Source organism: Amblyomma maculatum, chromosome 10 (assembly GCF_055883805.1).
Source record: "Amblyomma maculatum isolate TAMU_Amacu chromosome 10, ASM5588380v1, whole genome shotgun sequence".
Lineage (NCBI taxonomy): Eukaryota > Metazoa > Arthropoda > Arachnida > Ixodida > Ixodidae > Amblyomma > Amblyomma maculatum.
In genome coordinates this window covers 110302234-110328571 of record NC_139353.1, presented here as the reverse complement: position 1 = coordinate 110328571, position 26338 = coordinate 110302234, and the positions used below count along the sequence as shown (strand labels likewise).

At 50.3% G+C, this 26338-nt stretch overlaps 1 protein-coding gene across 1 annotated transcript in view; it reads right to left on the bottom strand.

Moving 5' to 3' along the window:
- LOC146177227 (uncharacterized) overlaps positions 1-26338 on the bottom strand; it is a 57916-nt gene that overhangs the window by 7465 nt on the left and 24113 nt on the right. The window contains exons 2-3 of the mRNA XM_084581107.1: positions 14670-14821; positions 6240-6307 (exon numbers count right to left, since the gene is read on the bottom strand). Of these exons, the coding sequence (XP_084437233.1) occupies positions 6240-6307; positions 14670-14821 (220 nt within the window). The remainder of the gene's footprint in view (positions 1-6239; positions 6308-14669; positions 14822-26338) is intronic.

Sequence of the window (26338 nt, the reverse complement as noted above, 5' to 3'; positions counted from 1 at the left end):
CGTTTCAGCCCCATAGGCGACTAAAGGTAAGATGCAACTGATACATACGATCCTCTTTAGCGATACCGGTAAACTGCTAGTCATAATCTGTGAGTGCTTGCCAAATGCGCTCCATCCCAATCTTATTCTTCTTATTTACTTTTCATGGTCCGGATCTGCGGTTACTACCTGTCCTAAGTAGACATATTGGCCTACTACCTCCAGTACTTCGCTACCTAATGTAAACTGCTGTTCCTTCCCGAGGCTGTTGGACATTACTTTAGTCTTCTGCATATTGAGTTTCAAGCCTACCTTTCTACTTTTCTTGTCTAGGTCACCAATCATTATTTGCAGTTCATCTCCCGAGTTGCCTAACAAGGCAATGTCATCAGCAGATCGCAGATTACTGAGGTATTCTCCATCTACCCTTATCCCTAACTGCTCCCATTCCAAGTCTCTGAACACTCCCTTTAAGCAAGCTGTGAATAGTACTGGGGAGATTGTGTCTCCTTGCCAAACACCTTTCTTTATGGGAATTTTGTTACTTTCTTTATGCAGAACTTCCTGTGCAGCCGCTATATATAACTTCCAGTACTCTCACGTACGGCTCGTCTACCCCCCGATTTCGCAATGCCTGCATTACCGCCGAGGTTTCAACTGAGTAAAATGCTTTTTCGTAATCAATGAATGCTATGTATAAGAGCCGCTTATATTCCGATCCTTTTTCTATCACCTGAGTGATGGTGTGGATATGATCGATAGTAGAGTACCGTTTCCGAAAACCTGCTTGATCCTTTGCTTGATAGCAGTCTAAGGTTGTCCTGATTCTATTAGCGATTACTTTAGTAAATACCTTATACGTAACAGAGAGTATGCTGATTGGTCTGTAATTTTTAAGGTCCTTAGAGTCCCCTTTCTTATGAACGAGGATAATGTTTGGACAGGTACCGTCGATGACACCAGGCACTGCGTATACAGGGTGGCCAGTTTTTCTAGCACGATATCCCCCCCCCCCCCCCGTCCTTCAGCAAATATGTAGTTATCTGATCCTCTCCAGCTGATTTTCCCCTTTTCATAATTTCTAATGCTTTCTTGACCTCGTCCTTCGTCACTGGTGGAACGTCTGACTTTTCTCTACCGCCAATCTTGTTACGGTCCTGACTTCTTTGGCTACTGTAGAGATCTGTATAGAACAGCTCGGCTACTTTGACTGTCTTGTTCATATTCGTGATGACGTTGCCTGCCTTGTCCCTTATCGCATACATCTGGGTTTTGCCTATGCCCAATTTCTTCTTTACCGCTTTAAGGCTTCCCCCGTTCTTTGCAGCATGCACAATGTTTTCCATGTTATACTTCCTTATATCGGCCACCTTGCGCTTATTGATTAGCTTTGATATCTCGGCCAATTCAGTCTGGTCAGTTGGATTGGAAGCTTTCATACTGTGGCGTTTCCTAATGAAATCTTTCGTCTCCTTAGACGAAAGATGTGACGAAAGATTCTCCTGCCACACAGCAAATTTAATGTCCCTTACATCGAATGCATTTGTTCAAAATGACATTTGTTTGCTGCCACACGGGAAAATGTAATGACATTCGATGAAAACTACATTAGGCACCAAATGAGTTTAGGAACTCATTCGAATGCGACTAACGAGAGCATGTGTTATCTCAACACCAGAGGCTCAGTGAAATATATTCCCAAAATAAACTGCCAAAGGGCCGCAGGCATTATAATACTGCTGTGCAGCTAGAATTTTGTAGCTAGTCATTAAATTATGTGAAACATGCCAAATAGCATCGCGAAAAAAAACCTCGACCCTCGCTACCAGCCAATCAGTTACCGCACTCAGCGCGAGCGGCAATGGCCGCAGTATATGGGCGTAGGCACAGCGCTTCCCTTTCGCCACCGTCAGAAAACATCTCAAAATCTGTTGACCTTAAATAATACGCAGTTGGATAAAGGAACCTTAAAAATAACCTTTGCTAAGGATCAGTGATAAGTAATAAGAGCGATTTTCTGCTCACAGCCCCGTAGCAGCCGCAGCGCCGGTGTGAAGCAGCTCATCCGATCTCGTTCTGTACGTAGTACGTTGCTCCAATGTTAATGCGTCGCCGAAATTGCACCTTCCGTTTACCATCAGAAAATTTATGTCATCATCGAAATTACAGTAAGCAGCTCCAACGTATAGGCAACTGACTATTCCCAAAGCGCCGTACGCTGTGGCTTTGATGCAAAACCGTTTAGGCCTAGCGACGACCAGGGCGTAGCGCACAGCCAGAGCGCCGTCATCAACCGCTCTCGCGGGCAGCACGGCGTCGGTAAGGTCGCGGGATCCGGCGCAGCAAGTGATGCCATTTTGTTGTCTGCTTTCTTGATGAGGCTGGGGTCCGGCATTTTTCGACGGGCATTTACGCCGAGCAAACGATCTTGCGATGACGAGTCTCGACGGGGCTGCGGTGCGCTACGCCGTCGGGCGGTACTCGAAGATCAATAAAAGCGTCGTCCGTCAATACACTCATCATCATCATCATCATCAGCCTGATTATACCCACTGCAGGGCGAAGGCCTCTCCCATATTTCTCCACTTAACCCGGTTCTGTGCTAGCTGCATCCACTTGATCCCTGCGAACTTCTTAATCTCATCCGCCCACCTAACTTTCTGCCTCCCCCTGCTACGCTTTCCTTCCCTTGGAATCCAGTTTGTTACCCTCAGCGACCATCGGTTATCCTCTCTTCGCACTACATGACCTGCCCATGTCCATTTCTTCTTCTTAATTTCCACTAGAATGTCATTAACTTGAGTTATTTCTCTGACCCACTCTGCACGCTTTCTATCTCTTAATGTTACCCCTACCATTTTTCGTTCCATAGTCCTCTGGGTTGTCCTCAACTTAAGTAGAACTCTCTTGGTTAGCCTCCACGTTTCAGCCCCATAGGTGAGTACAGGCAAGATGCAACTGTTGTACACTTTCCTCTTGAGCGATACCGGTAAGCTGCTAGTCATAATCTGCGAGTGCTTGCCAAATGCGCTCCATCCCAATCTTATTCTTCTTGATATTTCCTTTTCATGGTCTGGATCTGCGGTTACTACCTGTCCTAAGTAGACATATTCGCCTACTATTTCCAGTATTTCGCTACCTAATGTAAACTGCTGTTCCTTCCCGAGGCTGTTGAACATTACCTTAGTCTTCTGCATATTGATTTTCAAGCCTACCATTCTACTTTTTCTGTCTAGGTCATCAATCATTATTTGCAGTTCATCCCCCGAGTTGCTTAGCAAGGCAATGTCATCAGCAAATCGCAGATTACTGAGGTATTCTCCATCTACCCTTATCCCTAACTGCTCCCATTCCAAGTCTCTAAATACTTCCTCTAAACAAGCTGTGAATAGTACTGGGGAGATTGTGTCTCCTTGCCTAACACCTTTCTTTATGGGAATTTTATTGCTTTCTTTATGTAGAACTATGGTTGCTGTGCAGCCACTATATATATCTTCCAGTACTTTCACGTACGGCTCGTCTACCCCCTGATTTCGCAATGCCTGCATCACCGCCGAGGTTTCAACTGAGTCAAATGCTTTTTCGTAATCAATGAATGCTATGTATAAGGGCTGGTTATATTCCGAGCATTTTTCTATCACCTGATTGATGGTATGGATATGATCGATAGTAGAGTACCGTTTCCGAAACCCTGCTTGATCCTTTGCTTGATTGCAGTCTAAGGTTGTCCTGATTCTATTGGCGATTACCTTAGTAAATACCTTATACGTAACAGACAGTAAGCTGATTGGTCTGTAATTTTTAAGGTCCTTAGAGTCCCCTTTCTTGTGAATGAGGATAATGTTTGCATTCTTCCATGCTTCCGGTACCGTCGATGACACCAGGCACTGCGTATACAGGGTGGCCAGTTTTTCTAGCACGATATCCCCCCCGTCCTTCAGCAAATCTGTAGTTATCTGATCCTCTCCAGCTGATTTCCCCCTTTTCATAGTTTCTAGTGCTTTCTTGACCTCGTCCTTCGTCACTGGTGGAATGTCTGACTGTTTTTCCCTACCGCCAATCTCACTACGGTCCTGACTACTTTGGCTACTGTAGAGATCTGTATAGAATTCCTCGGCTACTTTGACTATCTTGTCCATATTAGTGATGACGTTGCCCGCCTTGTCCCTTATCGCATACATCTGGTTTTTGCCTATGCCCAATTTCTTCTTTACCGCTTTAAGGCTTCCCCCGTTCTTTACAGCATGCTCAATTTTCTCCATGTTATACTTCCTTATATCGGCCACCTTGCGCTTATTGATTAGCTTTGATATCTCGGCCAATTCGATCTGGTCTGTCGGATTGGAAGCTTTCATACTCTGCCGTTTCTTAATCAAATCTTTCGTCTCCTTAGACAGCTTACCGGTATCCTCTTTAACTATCCTACCGCCTACTTCTACTGCGCACTCAGTAATGAAATCTCTGAAATTATTGTTCATTGCCTCTAGGGTAATGTCGCCATCCTCAGTTAGAGCTGAAAACCTATTCTGTAGCGAGATTCTGAACTCTTCTGCCCTCCCCCTCACCGCTAATTCGTTGATGGGTTTCTTTCTTACTAATCTATTGCGTTCCTTCTTCAGATTTAGGCTAATTCGGGACCTCACCATCCTATGGTCACTACATCGAACTTTCCCGATTACCTCTACATCCTGCACAATGGCGGGGGTTGAACACATTATGAAGTCGATTTCATTTTTAGTCTCTCCGTTAGGACTTTTCCATGTCCATTTCCGGTTCTTCCGTTTGCTGAAGAAGGTATTCATGATTCGTAAGTTATTGCGCTCTGCAAACTCAACTAGTAACTCCCCCCTGCTATTCCTAGAACCAATGCCATAGTCACCTACTGCCTTGTCTCCTGCCTGTTTTTTCCCTACCTTGGCATTGAAGTCGCCCATTAGTACAGTATACTGCGTCTTTACTTTTCGCATTGCCGATTCTACATCTTCATAGAAGCTTTCAACTGCCTGGTCATCATAACTACACTAGCCGCTGCCTATTTTACGTGTTGTACCTGGAGTGCGCAAAATGTACGTTGTTGAGACGATTCTTCCGCTTTCCACACCCAGGCACCGATGCGCACATGTTCCCTACCCATTCGTAAACAAACGCAAGCGGCGCAGTCGCTAACTTCGTAATGGGTAGTCGTAATCAACAGGTTGGTTACGAGTCATGCAAGACATAAATATGATTTTAAAGGCTGCTTTCGTTCACAGCGCTCATCATTCTCGCAAAGGCGCACCAACACTTGTGTATCTATCGCAATTGGCGTCATTTGCAAATGACATAATGTTAGGTCGTGTAGCAGCGCATCGAAAAAATGACATTAAACTGAACGAATGTCATTCGGTGGAAATGGCGTTAATATTCCCGTGTGGCATAGGTATTTGAAATACAGTAGGGTAACATTGAAACTATCATCTCAACCGCCCACAGTACTTCTGTCGCAGTACTCCTAACCATTATTTATGCACGTCGTAATCACGATCAACTTCCATCCGTATAGTATGGGCCCAAATACTTCGCTATGACATATAAAGTTGAAAGCCTAAAAATGAGTGGAGACGTGGGTAAACCCTTACTGCACGCGCAAAATAAACTTAGCCTACATAAAATTTGGACTACCCGACCCCAAATTATCCTCGAAAAGCCTTAAATATGGATAGACAGACGAAATGCGAAGAGTTTGCACTCCCCAACGTTGACTAGCGGATTGAAATCATCTTTTTTAAAACTACAGAACAAATAATAAAGCTATCCCGGTTACCTGCCAAGCTGGTTTAGGATACGTGTTGTGTATCGCATTATTATATGATTAAACGAGTTGAACTCTAGGAAATATAGGGGCATTATGTTGTTTTGGAAAATAATAATTTAATGGTCCCATATGCCTGAGTGGAACTCCAGTAGCGATGAATATATGGCAGGGTAGATTTATGTCATAAGAAAAGGTTTCTTAACATTTTTCTGGCATAGGATGCCTGTAGAACTGTCGAAGTTCAGAGTTTGCCGGATATTATCATCTCTATTTCTCATCGCAGCCGCCTCTCATTTCTTCGCAAGAGCGGCTCGTGTACAGAAATAATCGATAAAGCGCTTTAGTACCTTGTAGCAGTGGTAATATTTCTTGTAAATACTTATTTACACGTTCCTAAAAGCGAGATAGTATTGTCCAAGTCGCTGAAGAAGAATTTTTGGCAAAGGTATTGGACTGAAGTACTTACGCTCATCTTCCACGAAAATAACCGTGTTCGTTGTGGGTCCGGCAGCAACATGGAAGGCAACATGTTTTCTGGAAAGGAAAATGACTCTACTGGTTGACTGTGCTAAACACTCGCCATAATTTACCACAAGGAAAGAGGAGAAGAGAAAAAAGTTCTGTACACAGGTCTCATAATGAATTCTGAGTACTTATGTCTTTTGGCCTGGTATGCACTTAATTATTGCTACTGGCTATATGCACCTAAATAATTATTGGAGTAACTGTTGCAACACTTTCCAAGAGACGAACTGTTGAACCTCTCACAGTTAGCATCATGCATCCATAAAACCGCGATTGCTGCTTCCGCGACATGACTGGATTTCTGGATAGCCTTGCTTCCGATTCTTGGGTGAAGACCGACCTTGACACAGCCAGCCCAAACCTTTTTGACGAACTATCGTCTTGCTCGAAGCACAGTATCCTTCAGGAGGCCTGGACGAAACAGAAATACGTGAATTGCAAGTAGGCGGGGGCATCTGGTTGTCATGATAGCGGCGCTTAGTATGGTTGCCGTAAGTGTTACGTGCGATGTAGTCGTAGAACAACTGTCATCATTATCATCATCAGCCTGACTATACCCACTGCAGGGCGAAGGCCTCTCCCATATTTCTCCACTTAACCCGGTTTTGTGCTAGCTGCATCCACTTGACTCCTGCGAACTTCTTAACCTCATCCGCCCCCCTAACTTTCTGCCGCCCCTGCTACGCTTTCCTTCCCTTCGAATGCAGTTTGTTACCCTAAGCGAACATCGGTTATCCTCTCTTCGCACTACATGTCCTGCCCAGAACAACTGTACAGCTATCAAAACATTGTGCTAGTTTTGCAGCGTGGACCTGAGCTGTTAGGGGTTAAGGAGACCTCTTGGGACAAACTGAGGCCGAAGCTGCAGCTCTTTAAGGTAAGGTAAGGTTAGGTTAGGTTAGGTAAGGTAAGGTTAGGTAAGGTAAGGTAAGGTAGGCAGGCAAGGCAAGGCAGGTAGGTAATACAGCCAGAAGACCATGACTGCACCCACCTTGTAGGCTATCCAAGAGCCTGTCTTTTTCAGCAGCTCTGGGTTGCCTTTTATTGCAGGCTTTTGCAAGAAAAAGATGACCGAGAAAAGCAGTTGCCAAGATTATGTGGTGGCATTGCGAGCAGCACAAAAACCGCCCCTATTGAGGCAAAAGTGCCGAGATGTCCTTGTATTTCACTCCCACAATGCGATTGGAATTTGCACTGCTGCTTGAAAAGCGCTACGGCGAATGCAAGCGGAAAGCGAAAATTTGAAGTATGTGCACGTAAATCTGAGCACTTGTGTGAAGTTGTACTCCCACCCCTTATGTAATACCCCTAGTGTGGGGTCTTTAAGGTAATAATGTGAAGTGAAGTGAAGTACCTGAAGCTGTACAATGATCTTCAGGCCTATGACTGGTCAGAATTGCTTGAGATTGATGATGTAAACACAGGCGTCGAGCTACTTACATCAGTTGTACAGGGTATATTGAAAACATGTATACCACACCGTAAATCGAAGAAGTGCAGATTTCCTTGCTGGTTCTCGCGCGATTTGAGACATTACTTGAAGAAAAAAACACAAGTATCATAAACTCAACGTGAAATCAGAAAGTGAGTATTGGTACCAAAGATATTAATTGTGCAGAAAAATAGTGAACTGATGTAACTGAATTTTCGTGTGCCGCATGCAAAGGCTGCAATACGTTTTGACACATTTTATCCAGATTTGCACGCCAACTGTCCAGTGACTCGAATACAAATCTTGTATAACAAAACGTTTATTGACACGGACATATTTGCCTATTTGTTGTTTTCATGCCTGGTTTTAAATGTTTAGTGTTCTGATGTATCTGACTTAGTGTGCGCTCCTTTAGGCCACTTGGCTGTTGAGGCGCACTCAAATAAACCCTGCCTGCCTGCCTGCCTGCCTGCCTGCCTGCCTGCCTGCCTGCCTGCCTGCCTGCCTGCCTGCCTGCCTGCCTGCCTGCCTGCCTGCCTGCCTGCCTGCCTGCCTGCCTGCCTGCCTGCCTGCCTGCCTGCCTGCCTGCCTGCCTGCCTGCCTGCCTGCCTGCCTGCCTGCCTGCCTGCCTGCCTGCCTGCCTGCCTGCCTGCCTGCCTGCCTGCCTGCCTGCCTGCCTGCCTGCCTGCCTGCCTGCCTGCCTGCCTGCCTGCCTGCCTGCCTGCCTGCCTGCCTGCCTGCCTGCCTGCCTGCCTGCCTGCCTGCCTGCCTGCCTGCCTGCCTGCCTGCCTGCCTGCCTGCCTGCCTGCCTGCCTGCCTGCCTGCCTGCCTGCCTGCCTGCCTGCCTGCCTGCCTGCCTGCCTGCCTGCCTGCCTGCCTGCCTGCCTGCCTGCCTGCCTGCCTGCCTGCCTGCCTGCCTGCCTGCCTGCCTGCCTGCCTGCCTGCCTGCCTGCCTGCCTGCCTGCCTGCCTGCCTGCCTGCCTGCCTGCCTGCCTGCCTGCCTGCCTGCCTGCCTGCCTGCCTGCCTGCCTGCCTGCCTGCCTGCCTGCCTGCCTGCCTGCCTGCCTGCCTGCCTGCCTGCCTGCCTGCCTGCCTGCCTGCCTGCCTGCCTGCCTGCCTGCCTGCCTGCCTGCCTGCCTGCCTGCCTGCCTGCCTGCCTGCCTGCCTGCCTGCCTGCCTGCCTGCCTGCCTGCCTGCCTGCCTGCCTGCCTGCCTGCCTGCCTGCCTGCCTGCCTGCCTGCCTGCCTGCCTGCCTGCCTGCCTGCCTGCCTGCCTGCCTGCCTGCCTGCCTGCCTGCCTGCCTGCCTGCCTGCCTGCCTGCCTGCCTGCCTGCCTGCCTGCCTGCCTGCCTGCCTGCCTGCCTGCCTGCCTGCCTGCCTGCCTGCCTGCCTGCCTGCCTGCCTGCCTGCCTGCCTGCCTGCCTGCCTGCCTGCCTGCCTGCCTGCCTGCCTGCCTGCCTGCCTGCCTGCCTGCCTGCCTGCCTGCCTGCCTGCCTGCCTGCCTGCCTGCCTGCCTGCCTGCCTGCCTGCCTGCCTGCCTGCCTGCCTGCCTGCCTGCCTGCCTGCCTGCCTGCCTGCCTGCCTGCCTGCCTGCCTGCCTGCCTGCCTGCCTGCCTGCCTGCCTGCCTGCCTGCCTGCCTGCCTGCCTGCCTGCCTGCCTGCCTGCCTGCCTGCCTGCCTGCCTGCCTGCCTGCCTGCCTGCCTGCCTGCCTGCCTGCCTGCCTGCCTGCCTGCCTGCCTGCCTGCCTGCCTGCCTGCCTGCCTGCCTGCCTGCCTGCCTGCCTGCCTGCCTGCCTGCCTGCCTGCCTGCCTGCCTGCCTGCCTGCCTGCCTGCCTGCCTGCCTGCCTGCCTGCCTGCCTGCCTGCCTGCCTGCCTGCCTGCCTGCCTGCCTGCCTGCCTGCCTGCCTGCCTGCCTGCCTGCCTGCCTGCCTGCCTGCCTGCCTGCCTGCCTGCCTGCCTGCCTGCCTGCCTGCCTGCCTGCCTGCCTGCCTGCCTGCCTGCCTGCCTGCCTGCCTGCCTGCCTGCCTGCCTGCCTGCCTGCCTGCCTGCCTGCCTGCCTGCCTGCCTGCCTGCCTGCCTGCCTGCCTGCCTGCCTGCCTGCCTGCCTGCCTGCCTGCCTGCCTGCCTGCCTGCCTGCCTGCCTGCCTGCCTGCCTGCCTGCCTGCCTGCCTGCCTGCCTGCCTGCCTGCCTGCCTGCCTGCCTGCCTGCCTGCCTGCCTGCCTGCCTGCCTGCCTGCCTGCCTGCCTGCCTGCCTGCCTGCCTGCCTGCCTGCCTGCCTGCCTGCCTGCCTGCCTGCCTGCCTGCCTGCCTGCCTGCCTGCCTGCCTGCCTGCCTGCCTGCCTGCCTGCCTGCCTGCCTGCCTGCCTGCCTGCCTGCCTGCCTGCCTGCCTGCCTGCCTGCCTGCCTGCCTGCCTGCCTGCCTGCCTGCCTGCCTGCCTGCCTGCCTGCCTGCCTGCCTGCCTGCCTGCCTGCCTGCCTGCCTGCCTGCCTGCCTGCCTGCCTGCCTGCCTGCCTGCCTGCCTGCCTGCCTGCCTGCCTGCCTGCCTGCCTGCCTGCCTGCCTGCCTGCCTGCCTGCCTGCCTGCCTGCCTGCCTGCCTGCCTGCCTGCCTGCCTGCCTGCCTGCCTGCCTGCCTGCCTGCCTGCCTGCCTGCCTGCCTGCCTGCCTGCCTGCCTGCCTGCCTGCCTGCCTGCCTGCCTGCCTGCCTGCCTGCCTGCCTGCCTGCCTGCCTGCCTGCCTGCCTGCCTGCCTGCCTGCCTGCCTGCCTGCCTGCCTGCCTGCCTGCCTGCCTGCCTGCCTGCCTGCCTGCCTGCCTGCCTGCCTGCCTGCCTGCCTGCCTGCCTGCCTGCCTGCCTGCCTGCCTGCCTGCCTGCCTGCCTGCCTGCCTGCCTGCCTGCCTGCCTGCCTGCCTGCCTGCCTGCCTGCCTGCCTGCCTGCCTGCCTGCCTGCCTGCCTGCCTGCCTGCCTGCCTGCCTGCCTGCCTGCCTGCCTGCCTGCCTGCCTGCCTGCCTGCCTGCCTGCCTGCCTGCCTGCCTGCCTGCCTGCCTGCCTGCCTGCCTGCCTGCCTGCCTGCCTGCCTGCCTGCCTGCCTGCCTGCCTGCCTGCCTGCCTGCCTGCCTGCCTGCCTGCCTGCCTGCCTGCCTGCCTGCCTGCCTGCCTGCCTGCCTGCCTGCCTGCCTGCCTGCCTGCCTGTCTGTCTGTCTGTCTGTCTGTCTGTCTGTCTGTCTGTCTGTCTGTCTGTCTGTCTGTGTGTCTGGTGTTTTCCTCTACTCATGTGCCTATTGTGAGGTAGCAGGTGTGCGGTGGCTGACCGGTGCGCGAAGAAGTGTAATGGGTCATTGAGCTGCATGTGCTCAAGAGAAGAGCTTGGTCAAGTTGGAATTTCCACATAGCGTTTGAGCCCTCACTGACAGCTTTCTGTTTTTTTATAAAGAACTTCAGCTGTTGTTCACGTGACATACGTTAGTCCCGCAGGCACGTGTGCGAAAGAACACAATGGAAAACAGAGGTTCGGAATGTGGTGACGTCAGTGCCGTTCGTATGTTTGCTTGGGACCTCTCCTTTCCCAAGTTTTGGTGTAGTTAATATCCTTTCACCAGTCTTTGATTGGTGAGAAAGATTGCCTTATTGCTTATTGGTTGCTGTCGCCGCCAAGGGCGGAGACAGATGGCTTAAAAGTAAGCGCTCTGAGTTAAGCCAGGGCACGGCCGGTCTCGAGGGAGAGCGCGTTTCACTCTTCTCTTACGACCTCTCCAATGGGGTCTGTTTCCACCGCCCGCCGCGCCTCGGTGGGGTCGCCACTGCCTCACTGCTGCTCCTCCGCTACAGCCTGCGCACACGTATGACTTTCATGAAGCGAAACGCCTCCATTGTGTCCGAGTCAGTTCTGCGCTCCAGCGAACAGGAATGTATTGATGCGGTGACCGATATTGCCTCTGGACCTCGCACTAAGATGCAAGAGCGTTCAGTTCTGCAGCAGGCCACACGTACAGTCTTTGTCAGAAGTGTAGAGCCCAGGGGGACTGCTCTTGAGTCACTTCATGGGAATTGTAATGCATTCAAGTGTTCCAAATCTTTTGGTGGCAAGAAGAGATTTTGTCCTACCCTCTATAATGGGAATGACCTCCACTAGTGCTAAATCAGTGCCATTACACGGCTCAGATGTGGACCCCCGGGCTGTACACTTTTGACAAAGGCTATGCGTGCACAGTCAGCTTCAAGTTCAATATTAGTACTTTAGCGGCGAAAACAAGTTCTTTTTTCCGCGCAGACGACCCCTCAATTCACCAAGTATATTGCGCACCAGGATACAATGGAGGAATAGCAGGGTAGTTGACAACACTTTTTTGTTTTTTGCTCTGCTGGTTTTTTTGCTTGTGAGCCCACAGTGCTCACAATATGAAAAGTTGTAGACGAACGACACCGAGAAGGGCCCACTTAAAAAGTAGGGTACATAGTGCGCTGGCATTTACATATTATCAGGTGCCTTGTGTTAAAGTTCCTATTCGACGGAAGACAGTGCGCCCGCCGTGTATGGTTTATGTAGAACTATGTTAGTCACAATTGCAGACAAATAGGGCTTACAAATGAGAAAATGCATACATTCGGCGTTTGTATATGACATTTACGATCACGAATGGCTATAAGATAACGCACGACGTTTCGCGGAGAGAATAGTATAAGATGATATATTGGCTTGAAACCTGCTCAGAAATGTAATCTCCGAGCACAAACCAAGAAAGCGGTTCTTTTCGTAAAAATCGGTAAATCGGTACCATGCTCTTCTAGTTTGTGCTTGTTTTTTTCCAGGAACGGGAGGAGAAAAACAAACTGACACGAAAGTTTTCTGCAGTCTTTGTGCCATGCTCAGAGAAATAAAATAATGTTCGTTGCTTTACGTAGTATGATTAAACTGAAAGTTGGCACTCATTTATTCCTCTCGTAATTCTTTGTCATGTTTGCGCTTTAGGAAACTTAGTAGAATGAATGGTGAAGCCTCAATAATTGTATTCGTGTCTTGCTCGTACAAATGTCAGAGAGACATTCAAGCTTCGCGATGAGTAGGTGCGATAGCGCTTGCGATAGCGATAGCAATGCTTGTTCTGTTCACAAACATTTTTGTCGTTTGTTAAAGATTTCTTTAATAATAATAATGATAGGTTCAGAGGAAGGGAAAGGCGCAGTATCTGTCACACTTGTTGCTGTGGACACCCGAACCGCGCCGTAAGGGAAGGGAGGAAGGTGGGAGTGAAAGTGGATAGAGAAAAAGAGGAGGCGTAGTGGAGGGCTACGGAGTAATTTCGACCACCTGGGGATCTTTAACGTGCGCTGACATCGCACAGCACACGGACGCCTCATCGTTTCGCCTCCATCGAAACGCAGCCGCCGAGGTTGGGTTCGAACCCGGGTACTCTGGCACAGTAGTCGGGCGTCTTACCACTGCACCTTCTTTGCTTTTTTTGGAATGCAAACGCGCATTATGTATTTCTTACTTCCTGTTGGTCACCTACATTTACGATGAACGTATACGAATCAAGGCAGATGCGTTACCGGTTCTAATCCACATCGACCACTAGCCTGTAATAGGCTTGCCGTTGAAGGACTACCCTAAACTCTATCGAAACGCCCGGAAAAGCACCCATAGAGACGTGTGTGCTTCGCTCTCCTAGTTTGGCCTCTGCTAACTTGGCTGTGCTGTCAACGCCAGTGGGAGCTCAAGTAAGCCACAAAAGCAGCTCGCGGAAACCAGTTTCAGAACCTTTGCTCTACCAAATGGTGTGGACAACGATTGTTCACTGCAGTGGCGCTCCTAATTGTTTAAGTGCTCGCCATTGTTTGCCGTGAAGGGATACGTTTACTAGCCGCGAGGTTTTTATGCCGCTTTGTGCAGTATCGAAAGAGTTGGTGTGTAGTAAACTTTTTGCAGTGTAATAAAAGCCAGGACAAAATTGGTTGCGGGTGGAACAAACCTGTGCTTTGTTTCTAAATGTTTAGCACAATATTTAGAATCGTCTCACCGGGAGTAAACTATTTTGGTCCTTTAAACTACACAAATACCAGAAAGTTCAAAAATAGCTTACTATTTCTCCTGTGACCGTGTTTATCTTCAAAAGGGCTTGTAATACGTTTCTGAGCAGAAATCGCGATTTAAAAAAACACTGAGAGGTCAGTCACATAGGCGAAGGGGGAAGCTAGGCAACGGTACCGGTGAAATAAAGAGGATCTACCTCGCAGAAGCTCTTGGCGGTTAATATTCAGAACATCTTGAAAAAAAAAAAAAAAAAAAAGGATATGGCGATTGGCACAGTATGAAAATAAGGGTTGTGTAAATTATTTACTGCATCTTTATTTAACTTTCGCTATTGTTCCTTTTTTTTTTAAAAGAGATAAATTGGAGGCCGCATCGTCATGGAGTTGAAGGCATGTGCAGCCTCGGTGTGGAGAGCAGTCAAATAGCCTGTGAAGAACACTTAGTGACAGTGCATTCTGTTTTTATCCGCATTTGTTGGTGCATTTGTTAACAATGGGTAGCTACCAGTACTCTATATTATATTCGGAGCGCATCTACAAAATCATTCTCAAGTATGCTTTTATCAGTGGCGCTCCGAAAGCGTCGAAATAAAAGGTCGAATCAGCCGAGGCAGTGATTTTGCCTCAGCGTTCTTCGCAATCTAATTACCCAACCTGGTCTACCTGCTAGTTCACTCTACCATTTCAGGGTGTGGTTATAAGGACATATTGGCGTATAATGTGAATTCGAAACCACAACAACATGGCACGGGTCTTTATAGCTTTGATTTTATATGCAGAACCCAAATGTTACAAAGTAACAAAATATTTAGAATATTGAGTGAAAATTATACGTATTTTTCTTGTCATGTAATATCAATAATAAATATAAGGATTACCAAAGTTTGAAAAATAAAAGGAATGACTTACTTTTGTGTCCCATGGTGACCTTTGAAAAATACCATATAGGTAGCTTTCTTTGCTTCCTTGTCAAAATATGTTCGTTTTGCAGATAGGCATTCAAAAATTGTGTCGTTGTTGGAATCAGAGATGGCTACTATGTCCGGCATGGTTGCATATAGCTAAATAAAAGAGATTAGTGATTTTGTATTATATGGAAGAATAATAATTGTCATAACAAGCAAATAAACAATCAAAGAAGAACCGTGGATGTTAAAAGGAAATGCAGAACTGGGCCCACAGCCTGTGTGTTAGCGATCTCTAGAGCTCATACACTTCAGTACTCGAGAACCTGCAGGAAGTCGCAGGAATTGATTCTTAAAGAAACTCCGTCCATATAGCAGTGCACTATTCAGTACTGCGGTTTATGACCTCTTCGATGTTTCAGGGCTGTTTGTCAATACATTGTAGTCTGCTATGGGCTCTCCACGTAGTCGTGAAGTCTGGATGTAACAGCGATCATGGTGAGTGAGACTAAATAGAAAACCGCTGATGTGCTTCTTACGTTTGGTGAACGTGCAAGAACTTCAACTGGCAAAGATAGATATGGTGTCTTCTACTCATGTCACTGATGAACTGTAAGCTGCTTTGGTGCACAACATGCGCTATAAAACTGTGAACCCTTTTAAACCTGGGCACATATGCAATAATTTAATTATCTTTGCACTACACACTTAATGAATTTCGTCATCTGTTTGACGCCTTTTAATATTACTGTAACCTGTTTGATTTCGCCTTGTAAATGTGTATTGTAGATTCCTTCACAGAACGTTTGCTACTGTTCTGTGAGTGACTGCCCGGCGTTACTGCAACGCAGTTTAATATTGTCATGGCGAATCACTTAACAAGAGCAGCGAGGGCGATCGCAACCCCGATTATCGAGCCTAAATATTTCTAATTGTTACTGCATCTACTAGCTTATCAGGTTATTGATGAGTATCTCTCTCCTTACTTAGAATTGCAAAGAGGAATATGAGCTTCGGGAGCAGCCGCACCGCGAGTTCACGGCACGCGATCGAGTTGTTGGCGCAAAAGCATAGGACTTTGGCTTCTGCGAGGTCTCTCTTGGGTTCCCTTCATTAAAAAAATTCCAGTTACAAGTTGGTGTGGCGTGCTGAGTCGACCCGTCTACCATCCTGCAGCTCCGTAGCCGCACCCTCATATCTTGTATGACAACCAACGTGAGCCAGCCGTCTGCTTCTCCGCCTACCGCCGTCGTTTGCCCAGGCATGCTCCCACAGCGAGACACGGTCATTTTCAGCGGATCTGATGATCACGATGTCAAGCATTTGCTTGCCTCCTACTAGCGGGTAAGCTGCCACAATCGTTGGAACGAAGTCATGAAGGCGAACAACGTCATATTCTACCTCACAGACGTTGCCATCCTGTCGTACCGCAACCACGAAGCAGAGTTTACCACCTGGTCTGCCAAAGCGAGCTTTGTCTGATATCTTCGGCTGCCGTGCTGTCCGAAAGATCCGCGCCGAGCATCGCCTGCTATCTGGAATCCAGCTAAACAGTGAATAATCCACCAGCTATATAGATGATGTTGTCAGCCTGTGCACCCGTGAATACGCGTCCATATCGGAAACGAATCGCAACAGGCACATTTTAAAAGGCATTGAGGCAGACGCATTTCAGATGCTTGTCGCTCGCAACCCCAACACAGTTTTCTGAGATATTACCGCTTTGCCAGACCTATGATGAGCTCGGCAGACAACGCATTCCAGCACAACCATCATCCCTAAACCTGATTCACTTTCCAGCCTGGCTGTGTCGGCAACCAGCAGCTCGCTGCTTGACCGGATCAAGGACTTTGTGCGCCAGAAAGCGGCATGTCAAGTGTCATTTCTTCATAGCGTTCAGACCGCTTCACCTAACCTTGCGCAAACCCTTTAGGCTGTGGATCGGACTCAAGTGGCTGAGTACATGCTCTGTGCGCATGTAATGTCGTCTCTATATCAGTGTGCCGTCGTTGTTACGCTTGAAATATTAATAGCTGTGCACAGCATGCCCTGCAAAATGTTTTACTGAGGTGATACCAACCGTTCCTCAGCAGGTACCACGTACGCCGACGTTCTCAGAATCCCCGCCTGACTCGGATATCTCGTTCGCCCTCCACCGCCGCCAGCAGCTTTGAATCCTCCTTGTCCGACCCCTCTTCATTCGAACCCTTGGCTTACTCGGGGAAGTCAACCGATTTGTTACGCGTGTGGTGTCCCTCGACACACTATGTGCTACTGTTCACCGCGTAGTGTCGCCTGCGGACTACCGACGACTCTAAGCGTACTCGCATGCAGAACACACGTTACGTCCCTCCTCTTCCACCGACATTGATTCCGCGTCCGACCTACCACCGTTTCCATCACCGAGGCGCTCGGTTTCACCACTACGTGGATACACCAAAACGCCTCGAGAAGACTAGTTAGCGCAGTTCCCGAGGCAGGCACTAAGTCCTCGTCTAATCCCTTCGAATATGCTTGCAGTTGTTGTGGAGGGGGGGGGGGTGTCTTGGTTCTTGTCGATGCTGGCGCTGCTCTATCTGTGATGAGCTGAAAACTGTGCCACAAGCTACGCATGCGTGTCTTGCCTCTGCGGCTTGCATGGCCAGGATTTTCATTCAAAGGTCCTTAGATATATATTTCGTTGTTCTGTCGTCGTGCTCACATATGACCTCATGTTAGACTGGGACTTTCTCTGGGACCATCACGCCATCATCAACTGCACTTGCGCCGAACTCGAACTTCTCCCTTGGAACACCCCTTCGGACACTGATTTGTTTCCTGCCCCAGCAAGCTGAATGTGGCTGCCGACATCGAGGTCCCGCAACGCTCGTCTGTCACCATTCTTGTTTCCTGCCTCTCCGCACCTAACGGCGCCGTCATTTTAACCCCATCCGAAACATTCACATCTCGTCCCGCCCTGCTTCTACCCTACGTTAGTGCTCGCTGTCCAAGCCCACTGCAGAATAATTCATGTCTTCAACACTTTACTGAACCCTTGCTCTTTTCTCCGTGGTGAGCGCCTTGGTCGTGTCCAGCTTATCGATGCCTTGATCGTCCCGGACAGTTGCACTGACTCCTCCTCTCTTCCTGTCAACTCACTTACTTTACCTCAGCCGGATTTTTCCGCTGCAGCGGGAGTCTTTCCTGGTTCTGACGACACAAGCCTCTCTCCACAACAACGCGCCCCGCTTCTCCGCTTACTGGACAAGTATCGCTCTTCGTTTGATATTTCAAAAAGCCACCTCGGCCACATGGCTACCGTCACCTACGAGGTTGATATCAGTACCCACAAGCAGCCGTGTCAACGCCCATACCGTGTCTAGGCCGCTGAACGACAGATTATTGAAAAGCAAGTCGACGACTTGCTTCAGCAGGGTGTCATTCAACCGTCCAATAGTCCGTGGGCCTCGCTTCTCGTCCTTGTAACGGAAATGATGATACTATTCGGTTTTGCATCGACTTTCAGCACCTTAACACAATCACACGGAAAGACGTCTATCCGCTGCCCCGATTTCATGACGCCATCGACTGCTTACAAGACGCTGAATTCTTTTCCTCTTTAGATATGCGATCAGTATATTGTCACAGAAGCGGGGGAACTGGTTAAGCAGAGTTACAACTAAGAAAAAGCACCGGCAAGATAAGGCACGGAACCGACTAGCGGGCGAGCACCGAGAGCGAAGACGACGAGCGCGTGCCAGTCTCCCAAGCTCGCCACATGGCGGCGCCAGTAAGCTAACATTGCGGAAGGAAGGAAGATTTCCTTGATAACTCAAAAGGCAGCTGTGCCCTAATTTTTGAAGCTAGATCAGGATGCTTTAGAACACGCAGCTACAAAAATAAATTTAACAATGAAGATGATGTGCTGTATGAGGTAACTCCAGTGAAACAATTGACCATATTTTACTCGAATGTAATGGTATCCATCCGAAGTTGATGCAGGCCTAGTCACTGTTCCTAAAGCTCTGGGGTTTAGAGATACCAGTGGCTGGGTGAATAAGCCGGCGGTGAAAACTAGCAAAAAACGACTGGAAGATTGGTGGCTTAAAAGCAGAGTAGTGACATAATGTTAGTAACGTAGAAACAAAAATTTAATAAATAGAATGATGGTTTAGTTCATTAATCTAAATCAGTATTTAAGATATAGGGAGAAAAATGAGCATGATAGCTGCTGCTACCACCCCGTTTCAAAGGGGACGCTCCTATATTCCATCCACCCATCCATGCGGCATTGCCCCTCCTGGTGGAAAATGCATCGTCCCGATGTCGATGGGCGAGGTCGAGGATAACCGTAGTCGGCGAGGATGCCGCGTTCACATCAAGCAGTAAGCAAAAAAAAACACATGTAGCTTGACCTAGCGGGAGTAGAAGGGCTTCATCCTGGCGACATGTACGACTTCCGATTGTGCTTGATGTCGGGTTGAGCGAACAGCTCCTTGCGGGTTCACTTAGTAGGTAACGTCGCTGAGTTTGCGTTGTACTTCGTACGGGCCGAAGTAGCGACGCAGAGGCTGCTCGGAGCGACCCCGCTGGCAGGTGTCCACACCCAAACCTGATCGCCAGGGTTGTAAATTACGTCCCTGTGACGAAGGTTATAACGTCGAGCATCTTTAACTTGCTGTGTCTGGACTCTCAGTCTAGCCAGCTGGCGAGCGGCCTCGGCATGCTGCACGAATTGGTCGGCACCGGCAATCGATGTATGGCCAACATCTGGCAGTAGCATTGCGTCCGGCATGGTGACAGCTTCGCGACCGTACACCAAACGAAACGGTGTGAAGCGGGTCGTTTCCTGGATTGCGGTGTTATACGCAAATGTTGCATACGGTAGTATGTGGTCCCAGTTCGTGAGGTCTTCGTCGACGTACATAGAAAGCATATCGGCGATGGTCTTATTTAGTCGCTCAGTAAGGCCATTCGTCTGAGGGCGGTAAACTGTTGTTCTGCGATGACAAGTGCCATTGAACCGCATCACTTCCTTGGTTAGAGCTGAAGTAAATGCCGTGCCTCTGTGAGTTAAAACGATTGCAGGGGCACCGTGACGAAGGACTAGATTAAAGATGAAAAAAGTTCGCAATATCAGTAAACGTGCCGCTGGGAAGAGCTTTCGTTTCACAATAGCAGGTTAGATAGTCTGTGGTGACTATAATGTACCGGTTGCCCAATAATGACGTAGGAAATGGCCCGAGCAAGTCCATACCGACTTGGTGAAAAGGTACTCGCGGAGGAATAGGCGGCAGCAGGCCGGCCGGCTTGACAGGTGGTATATTCCGACGTTGGCAATCACGGCATGTCCTAACATAGCGCTGAACCATAGCGGCAAGCTTGGGCCAGTAGTACTTTTGTCGTGCTCGTGCCAAGGTGCGCGAAAAACAGAGATGTCCGGCAGAAAGCTCGTCGTGGCATGCCTGCAAAACGTCGGTACGGAGCGGCGTTGGGACAACCAGCAGATACTGAATGTCTGTGGAAGCGTAGTTTTTCTTGTAGAGGACGCCGTCACGCAAGCAGAACGACGATAGGCCACGCGTTAAAATGCGAGGTGGCGATGAGGCGGTTCGTTCGAGGTAATCGATGAGGGGCCGCAGTTCGGTGTCGTCTCGCTGCTGTTGAGCGACATCTGGTGTCGAGAGAGCGCTGAGAAAAATGGAGTCATCTGTTTCAATTGAAGAACACGGGATAGGGTCTCGGGATAGACAGTCAGCGTCACTGTGTTTCTTGCCGGACTTGTACACAATAGTGACGTCGAACTCCTGTAAGCGAAGACTCCAGTGGGCTAACCGGCCTGAAGGATCTTTAAGGTTCGCTAACCAACAGAATGAGTGGTGGTCGCTGACCATTCTAAACGGCCGACAATACAAATACGGCCGAAATTTTGTTACCGCCCACACAACTGCAAGGCACTCTTTTTCGGTAGTAGAATAATTCGCTTCGGAACGAGACAGGGTGCGGCAGGCGTAAGCAATTACCCGCTCAACGCCTTCTTGCCACTGAACGAGAAATGCACCGAGGCCAACGTTACTGGCGTCGATCTGCAATTCTGTGTCGGCCTCCTCGTCGAAGTGGCCAAGTACGGTCGTTGTTTGAAGCCGCTTGCGAAGCTCCTCGAAGGCCCTTTGCTGCTCGTCGGCCCTGGTGAAAGGCTGGTCGTCCTTTATTAGACGAGTCAATGGTTCTGCTATTCGGGAGAAGTCGTGCACAAATCTCCTATAATATGCACAGAGGCCCAAAAACCGACGCACGAAACTTTTATTAGTGGCGGTTGGGAAAGCAGCTACGGCAGCCGTCTTCTCTGGATCAGGGCTAATTCCCTCAGCACTCACGACGTGACCCAGTAACTTGAGCCGTTGGAATGCAAAGTGGCATTTTTCTGGTTTTAGTGAGAGTCCGGCCCCGCGGATGGCATTTAGCACGGCCGTCAATCGTTTCAGGTGCTCCTCGTAGGTCGGAGAGAAAATAACAACGTCGTCAAGGTAGACGAGGCACGTCTGCCATTTGAGGCCGGCTGGGACAGTGTCCATGCATCATTCTTTGAAAGGTTGCAGGAGCGGAACACAAACCGAAGGGAAGCACCTTAAATTCGTACAGTCCATCAGGAGTAATGAATGCGGTCTTCTCTCGATCATGTTCATCGACTTCGATCTGCCAGTACCCACTGCCTAGATCGAGCGATGAAAAGTATCGGGCGTGGCGGAGTCGGTCGATCGAGTCATCGATTCGAGGCAATGGGTAGACGTCCTTTTTCGTAATTTTGTTAAGCCTCCTATAGTCTACGCAGAATCTCCGTCCTTTTTAGCGACCGGCACAACTGGTGAGGCCCATGGGATTGTGTACGGTTGGATCACATCATCGCGGACCATTTCATCAGCCTACGCCCGAATAGCCTCTCGTTCTTTCGCCGATACTCGGTAGGGGTTTTGGCGGATAGGGAGCTCGCTGGGATCAACTATAATTCGATGTTTGGTTACTAACGTCGGTTTCACTTTGGAAGTGACGGCAAAGCAGTCACTTGAAAGGAAGTTTCTCGGTAAGAGACACAGCGGGATTCACGTCAGTTTGAACAGTATGTTCAGTGCCCTCGGCGTTGGCCAGCGAAAGGGCGCAATGGGCGGATGGCGCACTGACTTCGTCAAAATAAGTGATAGCTGTACCTTGCGGTAAATGGCGATATTCGGCACTAAAGTTCGTTAAAATCAGTTCAGTTCGTTTATTTCTCAAAGCAAAGACCCCCCCCCCCCGAGCGACGCAGACTTGTTGGCTCAACAATAAATTCACGTTCGTTTCCGCGAGCCCTTGAAAGGGCAGGGGGGTTGTCGCACTGTACTGTAACAAACAAGCTGGTGCGTGGAGATAGAGTGACATGGGCGTCGCACGCTCCGAAAACTGGCCTGCCTTTGTAGTCGTCGCTGTGCTGTGTGTACTCGTCGGAAATTGCGCGGTGAGTGGAAAAAGTCACCATGAAGTCACGGAGGTCGATGATTGCGTCGTTTTGTCTAAGAAAATCAAGGCCGAGAATTAGGTCCTTGGAGCACTCTGCTAGCACAACGAAGCAACACGAGAAAGCTACGTGGTGAGTCTCGATGCGAGCGGCGCACACTCCGAGCTGCGTTACCACATGCCCTCCGGCTGTCTTTATCGGGGCTCCATGCCAAGGAGTCAGGACTTTTCGCAGAATGGTAGCAAGGCCATGACTCATAACGCAAAAATCAGCGCCGTTATCTCTTAAGGGCAGTCGTGTTGTGGTTATCAACGACGATCGGTATCTCGGCGGAATGTAGCTCACCGTCGACAAAGTGCGGCGTGTCAGGGATCGTCGGGCTGACTGGTCGTTCGCTGCGTCGAATTGCGGTGTCGAAGGTTAGCTTCTGTGATCGTCGGGAGGTCGTCGCACGCGTTGGTCGTGCGGTTCGTCGATTGGGGGCGTCGGAGGAAAGCTTCGGTGATCGTCGAAAAGTGGTCGGACTGTTGGTCGGAGCGAAGGGTCGGTGGTCGGTCTCTATGGTCGAATCGGTGAGCGGAGGATGTTGGTCGTAGTGTTAATCGACGGCGGCCCTACCCCCGAGGGTCGCCGTCTTCAGTTTTCCCTGTGCAGACTTGGGGACTGCCTGAAGGAAGAACGGCGGCTGGAAGAAAACTGTCTCCGCGATGGTGACCTGGACTGGCATCGCTGGAGGGACGCAGATGGGACGTTGTCGCTGAGGTATTGGTCGACGTCCCGAGGTCGTTCGCCATAGCGCGGCCGAGGGGCATCAGGGGGAAATCCGCGCAAGCCCATCCGACGGTACGGGCAGTGCCGCAGAACGTGACCGGCTTCGCCGCAGTGAAAGCACAAAGGCAGATTGTTCGGCGTGCGCCACGCGTGTGCTTTGCGAACGGGTGGTCGAGCTTCAGGCACACCAGTTTAAACTGGATATTGGGGTGGAGGACGAGCGGGAGGAGCAGGGTTCCGAAGGTTCAGGCGTAGGGGTACGTAACACGTCGCTGTACGTCATGATGTGTGGCGCAGGCGGCTGGGTTTTTGGTACTGATGGCACTGCTTGGCGGAGCTCTTCGTGCACAATATCCGAGATGCCCCCAACACGTGGATGTTGCTCGAGAAAGGGTAGCTTTTGCAGCTCTTCGCGTACGATGCTTCGGACAAGTTCGCGAAGGGCTTCACTGTCATTTCCGGCTATTGGCAAGCGGAAATCTACGGCAGCGATGTTTGCAGAACGATCAAAATGTACAGATCGCTGATTCATGGCACGCTCGATGCTTGTTACTTCTTTCGTAAAATCAGCCACAGTACGTGGAAGGTCACGTACAAGGCCAACGAACAGCTGCTCCTTGACGGCTTGCATAAACTGGCGCACCTTCTTTACCTCCGACATGGATGAATCCGTCCGGTTGAAAAGGCGAGTCATTTCTTCTACGAACATGGCGACGCTTTCATTAGGTCGCTGTGCTCGGGACTGTAGAGCGAGTTCGGCCATCTCTTTTCTTGCATTGTTGCCAAATGTTCCGACTACCTGCCGCCGGAAATCCTGCCAGGTGGTAATGGTAGCCTCATGGTTTTCGAACCACATCTTGGCGGCATCCTCTAGCGCGAAATAATAATTCTGCAATTTTCGCTCCTCGTCCCACGTATTAAACACAGCGACTCGGTCGTAGCTGGTCAGCCAGTCCTCAACATCTTTAAACTTGTCGCCATGGAACCGCGTGGGCATACGCGGAGTATGTCAGATCAGCGGCTGGGCACTCACGGGAAGCTGAATGGTCTGGATTGCCGCTGTAGTCATCGTGGTTCGCGGTGGGGAAACAAGAGGACCAAACGCGGGAGCTAAGCCTCTCCAGCGATGGCTCGCCTTGTGCACATTTGTCATGTCCACGGTGTGTAGGTAGGCGTAGGGGGCAGCCAGAGGCTCTTCGTAGATGGGATCTACCCGGAAGCTCCACCAAAAATGTCACAGAAGCAGGGGAACTGGTTAAGCAGATTTACTCACAACTAAGGAAAAGCACCGGCAAGATCAGGCACGGAACCGACTGGCGGGCGAGCACCGAGAGCGAAGAAGACGAGCGCGTGCCAGTCTCCCGAGCTCGCCACATGGCGGCGCCAGTAAGGTAACATTGCCATATTGGCAAGTTCCTCTAGCGGATGCCGCACGCGCCGAGACCGCTTTTGTAACACCTGACGGCCTATACGAATTCAACGTAATGTCCTTCGGACTTTGTAACGCGGCGGCCACGCTTGAGTGTGTGATGGATTCGCTACTCCATGGCCTAAAGTTGTAAACTTATCCCTGCTATTGAGATGACATTGTCGTCTTTTCCTCTGGTTTCGAGAGCCACCTCCTCCGTTTTCAGGGCTTGTTTAACTGTTTGACCAAAGCCGGGCTCTAACTTAATATGAAGAAATGTCTGGCGCTCGCGAACTCCATTTTAGGCCACGTCATTTCTAAGGACAGCGTACTTCCTGATCCTGCCAAGCTTCGCGCTGTTGCTGAGTTCTCGAAGCCGTCAACTATGAAGGAACTCCGCAGATGTATAGGCCTATGCTCTTATTTCCGACATTTTGTTCGAAATTTCGCCACTATCATCGCGCCTCTGACGAACCTCCGGCGCGGCGACAACGACCTGACCGGTTGGTGAAACGCAGGACACCGCTTTCACAACACTGCACCGTCAGCTCGTCTCACCTCCCATTTTACGGCACTTTGATCAAACTGCTCCCACTGAAATTCATACCGATGCCAGTGGCGTTGGCCTCGGAGCTATTCTTGCTCAACGAAAACACGGTTTGAAGAATTCGTCGTTGCCTACGCGAGCCGTTCGTTGACGAAAGCGGAATCTAATTACTCCGTCACAGAAAAAGAATGTCTAGCCATCATATGGGCGATCTCCAAGTTTGGCCCTTACGTGTACGGCCGCCCTTTTAACATCGTCACGAACCACCATTCTTTGTGTTGGTTGTCCTCCTTGGAAGACCCTACAGGCCGGCTAGCTTGATGGGCTTTCAGTCTCCAAGAGTACGATGTCGTGTCATCTATCGCTTCGGCCGGAAGCACAATGACGCCGACGCCTTGTCCCGCTCTCCCCTTCCACCTCCCAGCGCCTGCCGTTTCCGCGTCGAGTGCTCTTCGTTGACGCTTACCTTGCGCAACATGTCCGCCCCGTAATGCGATTACAACTCTAATTACAGGGCATGGCAGATTTTCTTTTTATTTTAAAAAAGTACGTCTATCCTCCTCTACACTTTGTTCCTGTGGCAAGATGTGTAATGACGTCCGTCACTACTTCCAAGACTGCTCTCTTGCTGCTCCTTTTGTTTCTCGCCTGAAGTCTTTTTGCTCATCACATATAACAACGTCTCAATACCCGACGTTGCTTCGGAATCCTGTCGCTTGTGCAATTTTAATTCAAATGGTTCAACACATAAGCAGCACTATACCTGACTATTGTCGCTGACATCATTCTGTTAAACTATTTGCTTGTTATTTCACATTCTTTAAATTATATGCCGCAGGGTTTATTTTTCTACGTATCTCCTCTGAAAGGTTACCATGTGTTTTCTTTTTCTCTTTATTTCTGTCCTAATCCATTATATATATATATATTCTTTTCGAAACATGCGTTCCAATTATGTACGCAATCATTTAGAGTTGATTTCATTTTCTTTTCTCTCTAATATGTTCCTTCAATCCTCGTTTTTCTTCTCAGGTACCCTTTATTTCGCTTTTTTTTTTTTCTGGCTGCCTTATTACTTGGGTGCATTTTTGACCTGTTTCGTGTTGTGGCGTGCACGCTGCTGCTGCCAACAGTCCATCCTTGGCTCTACAAGCCCCAGTGGATTTCCGTTATATCCGTACTGTACTTGAGACTGGGGATCAGGGACTCCTCGGAGTTTCCTGCCGACCTCCAACCACGCTCAGTACAGAGGAGGAAGATTGCTCTTCCTTTCAGCCTGTCTCATTCGGACACGCACACTTGCCTGCATGGAGGCGCCTATGGCTATAGTGTGCAGGTCACTTATGCCTACTAGATCACGTTTCTACGTGTCCATTGGTATTTCGTCGTGGCGGGCCCTTCGATGCCGCCAACACTCCATCTTGGTTTTTACAAGCACCAGCGGACGACCTGCTGATCCTATGCTTGAGCCTGACG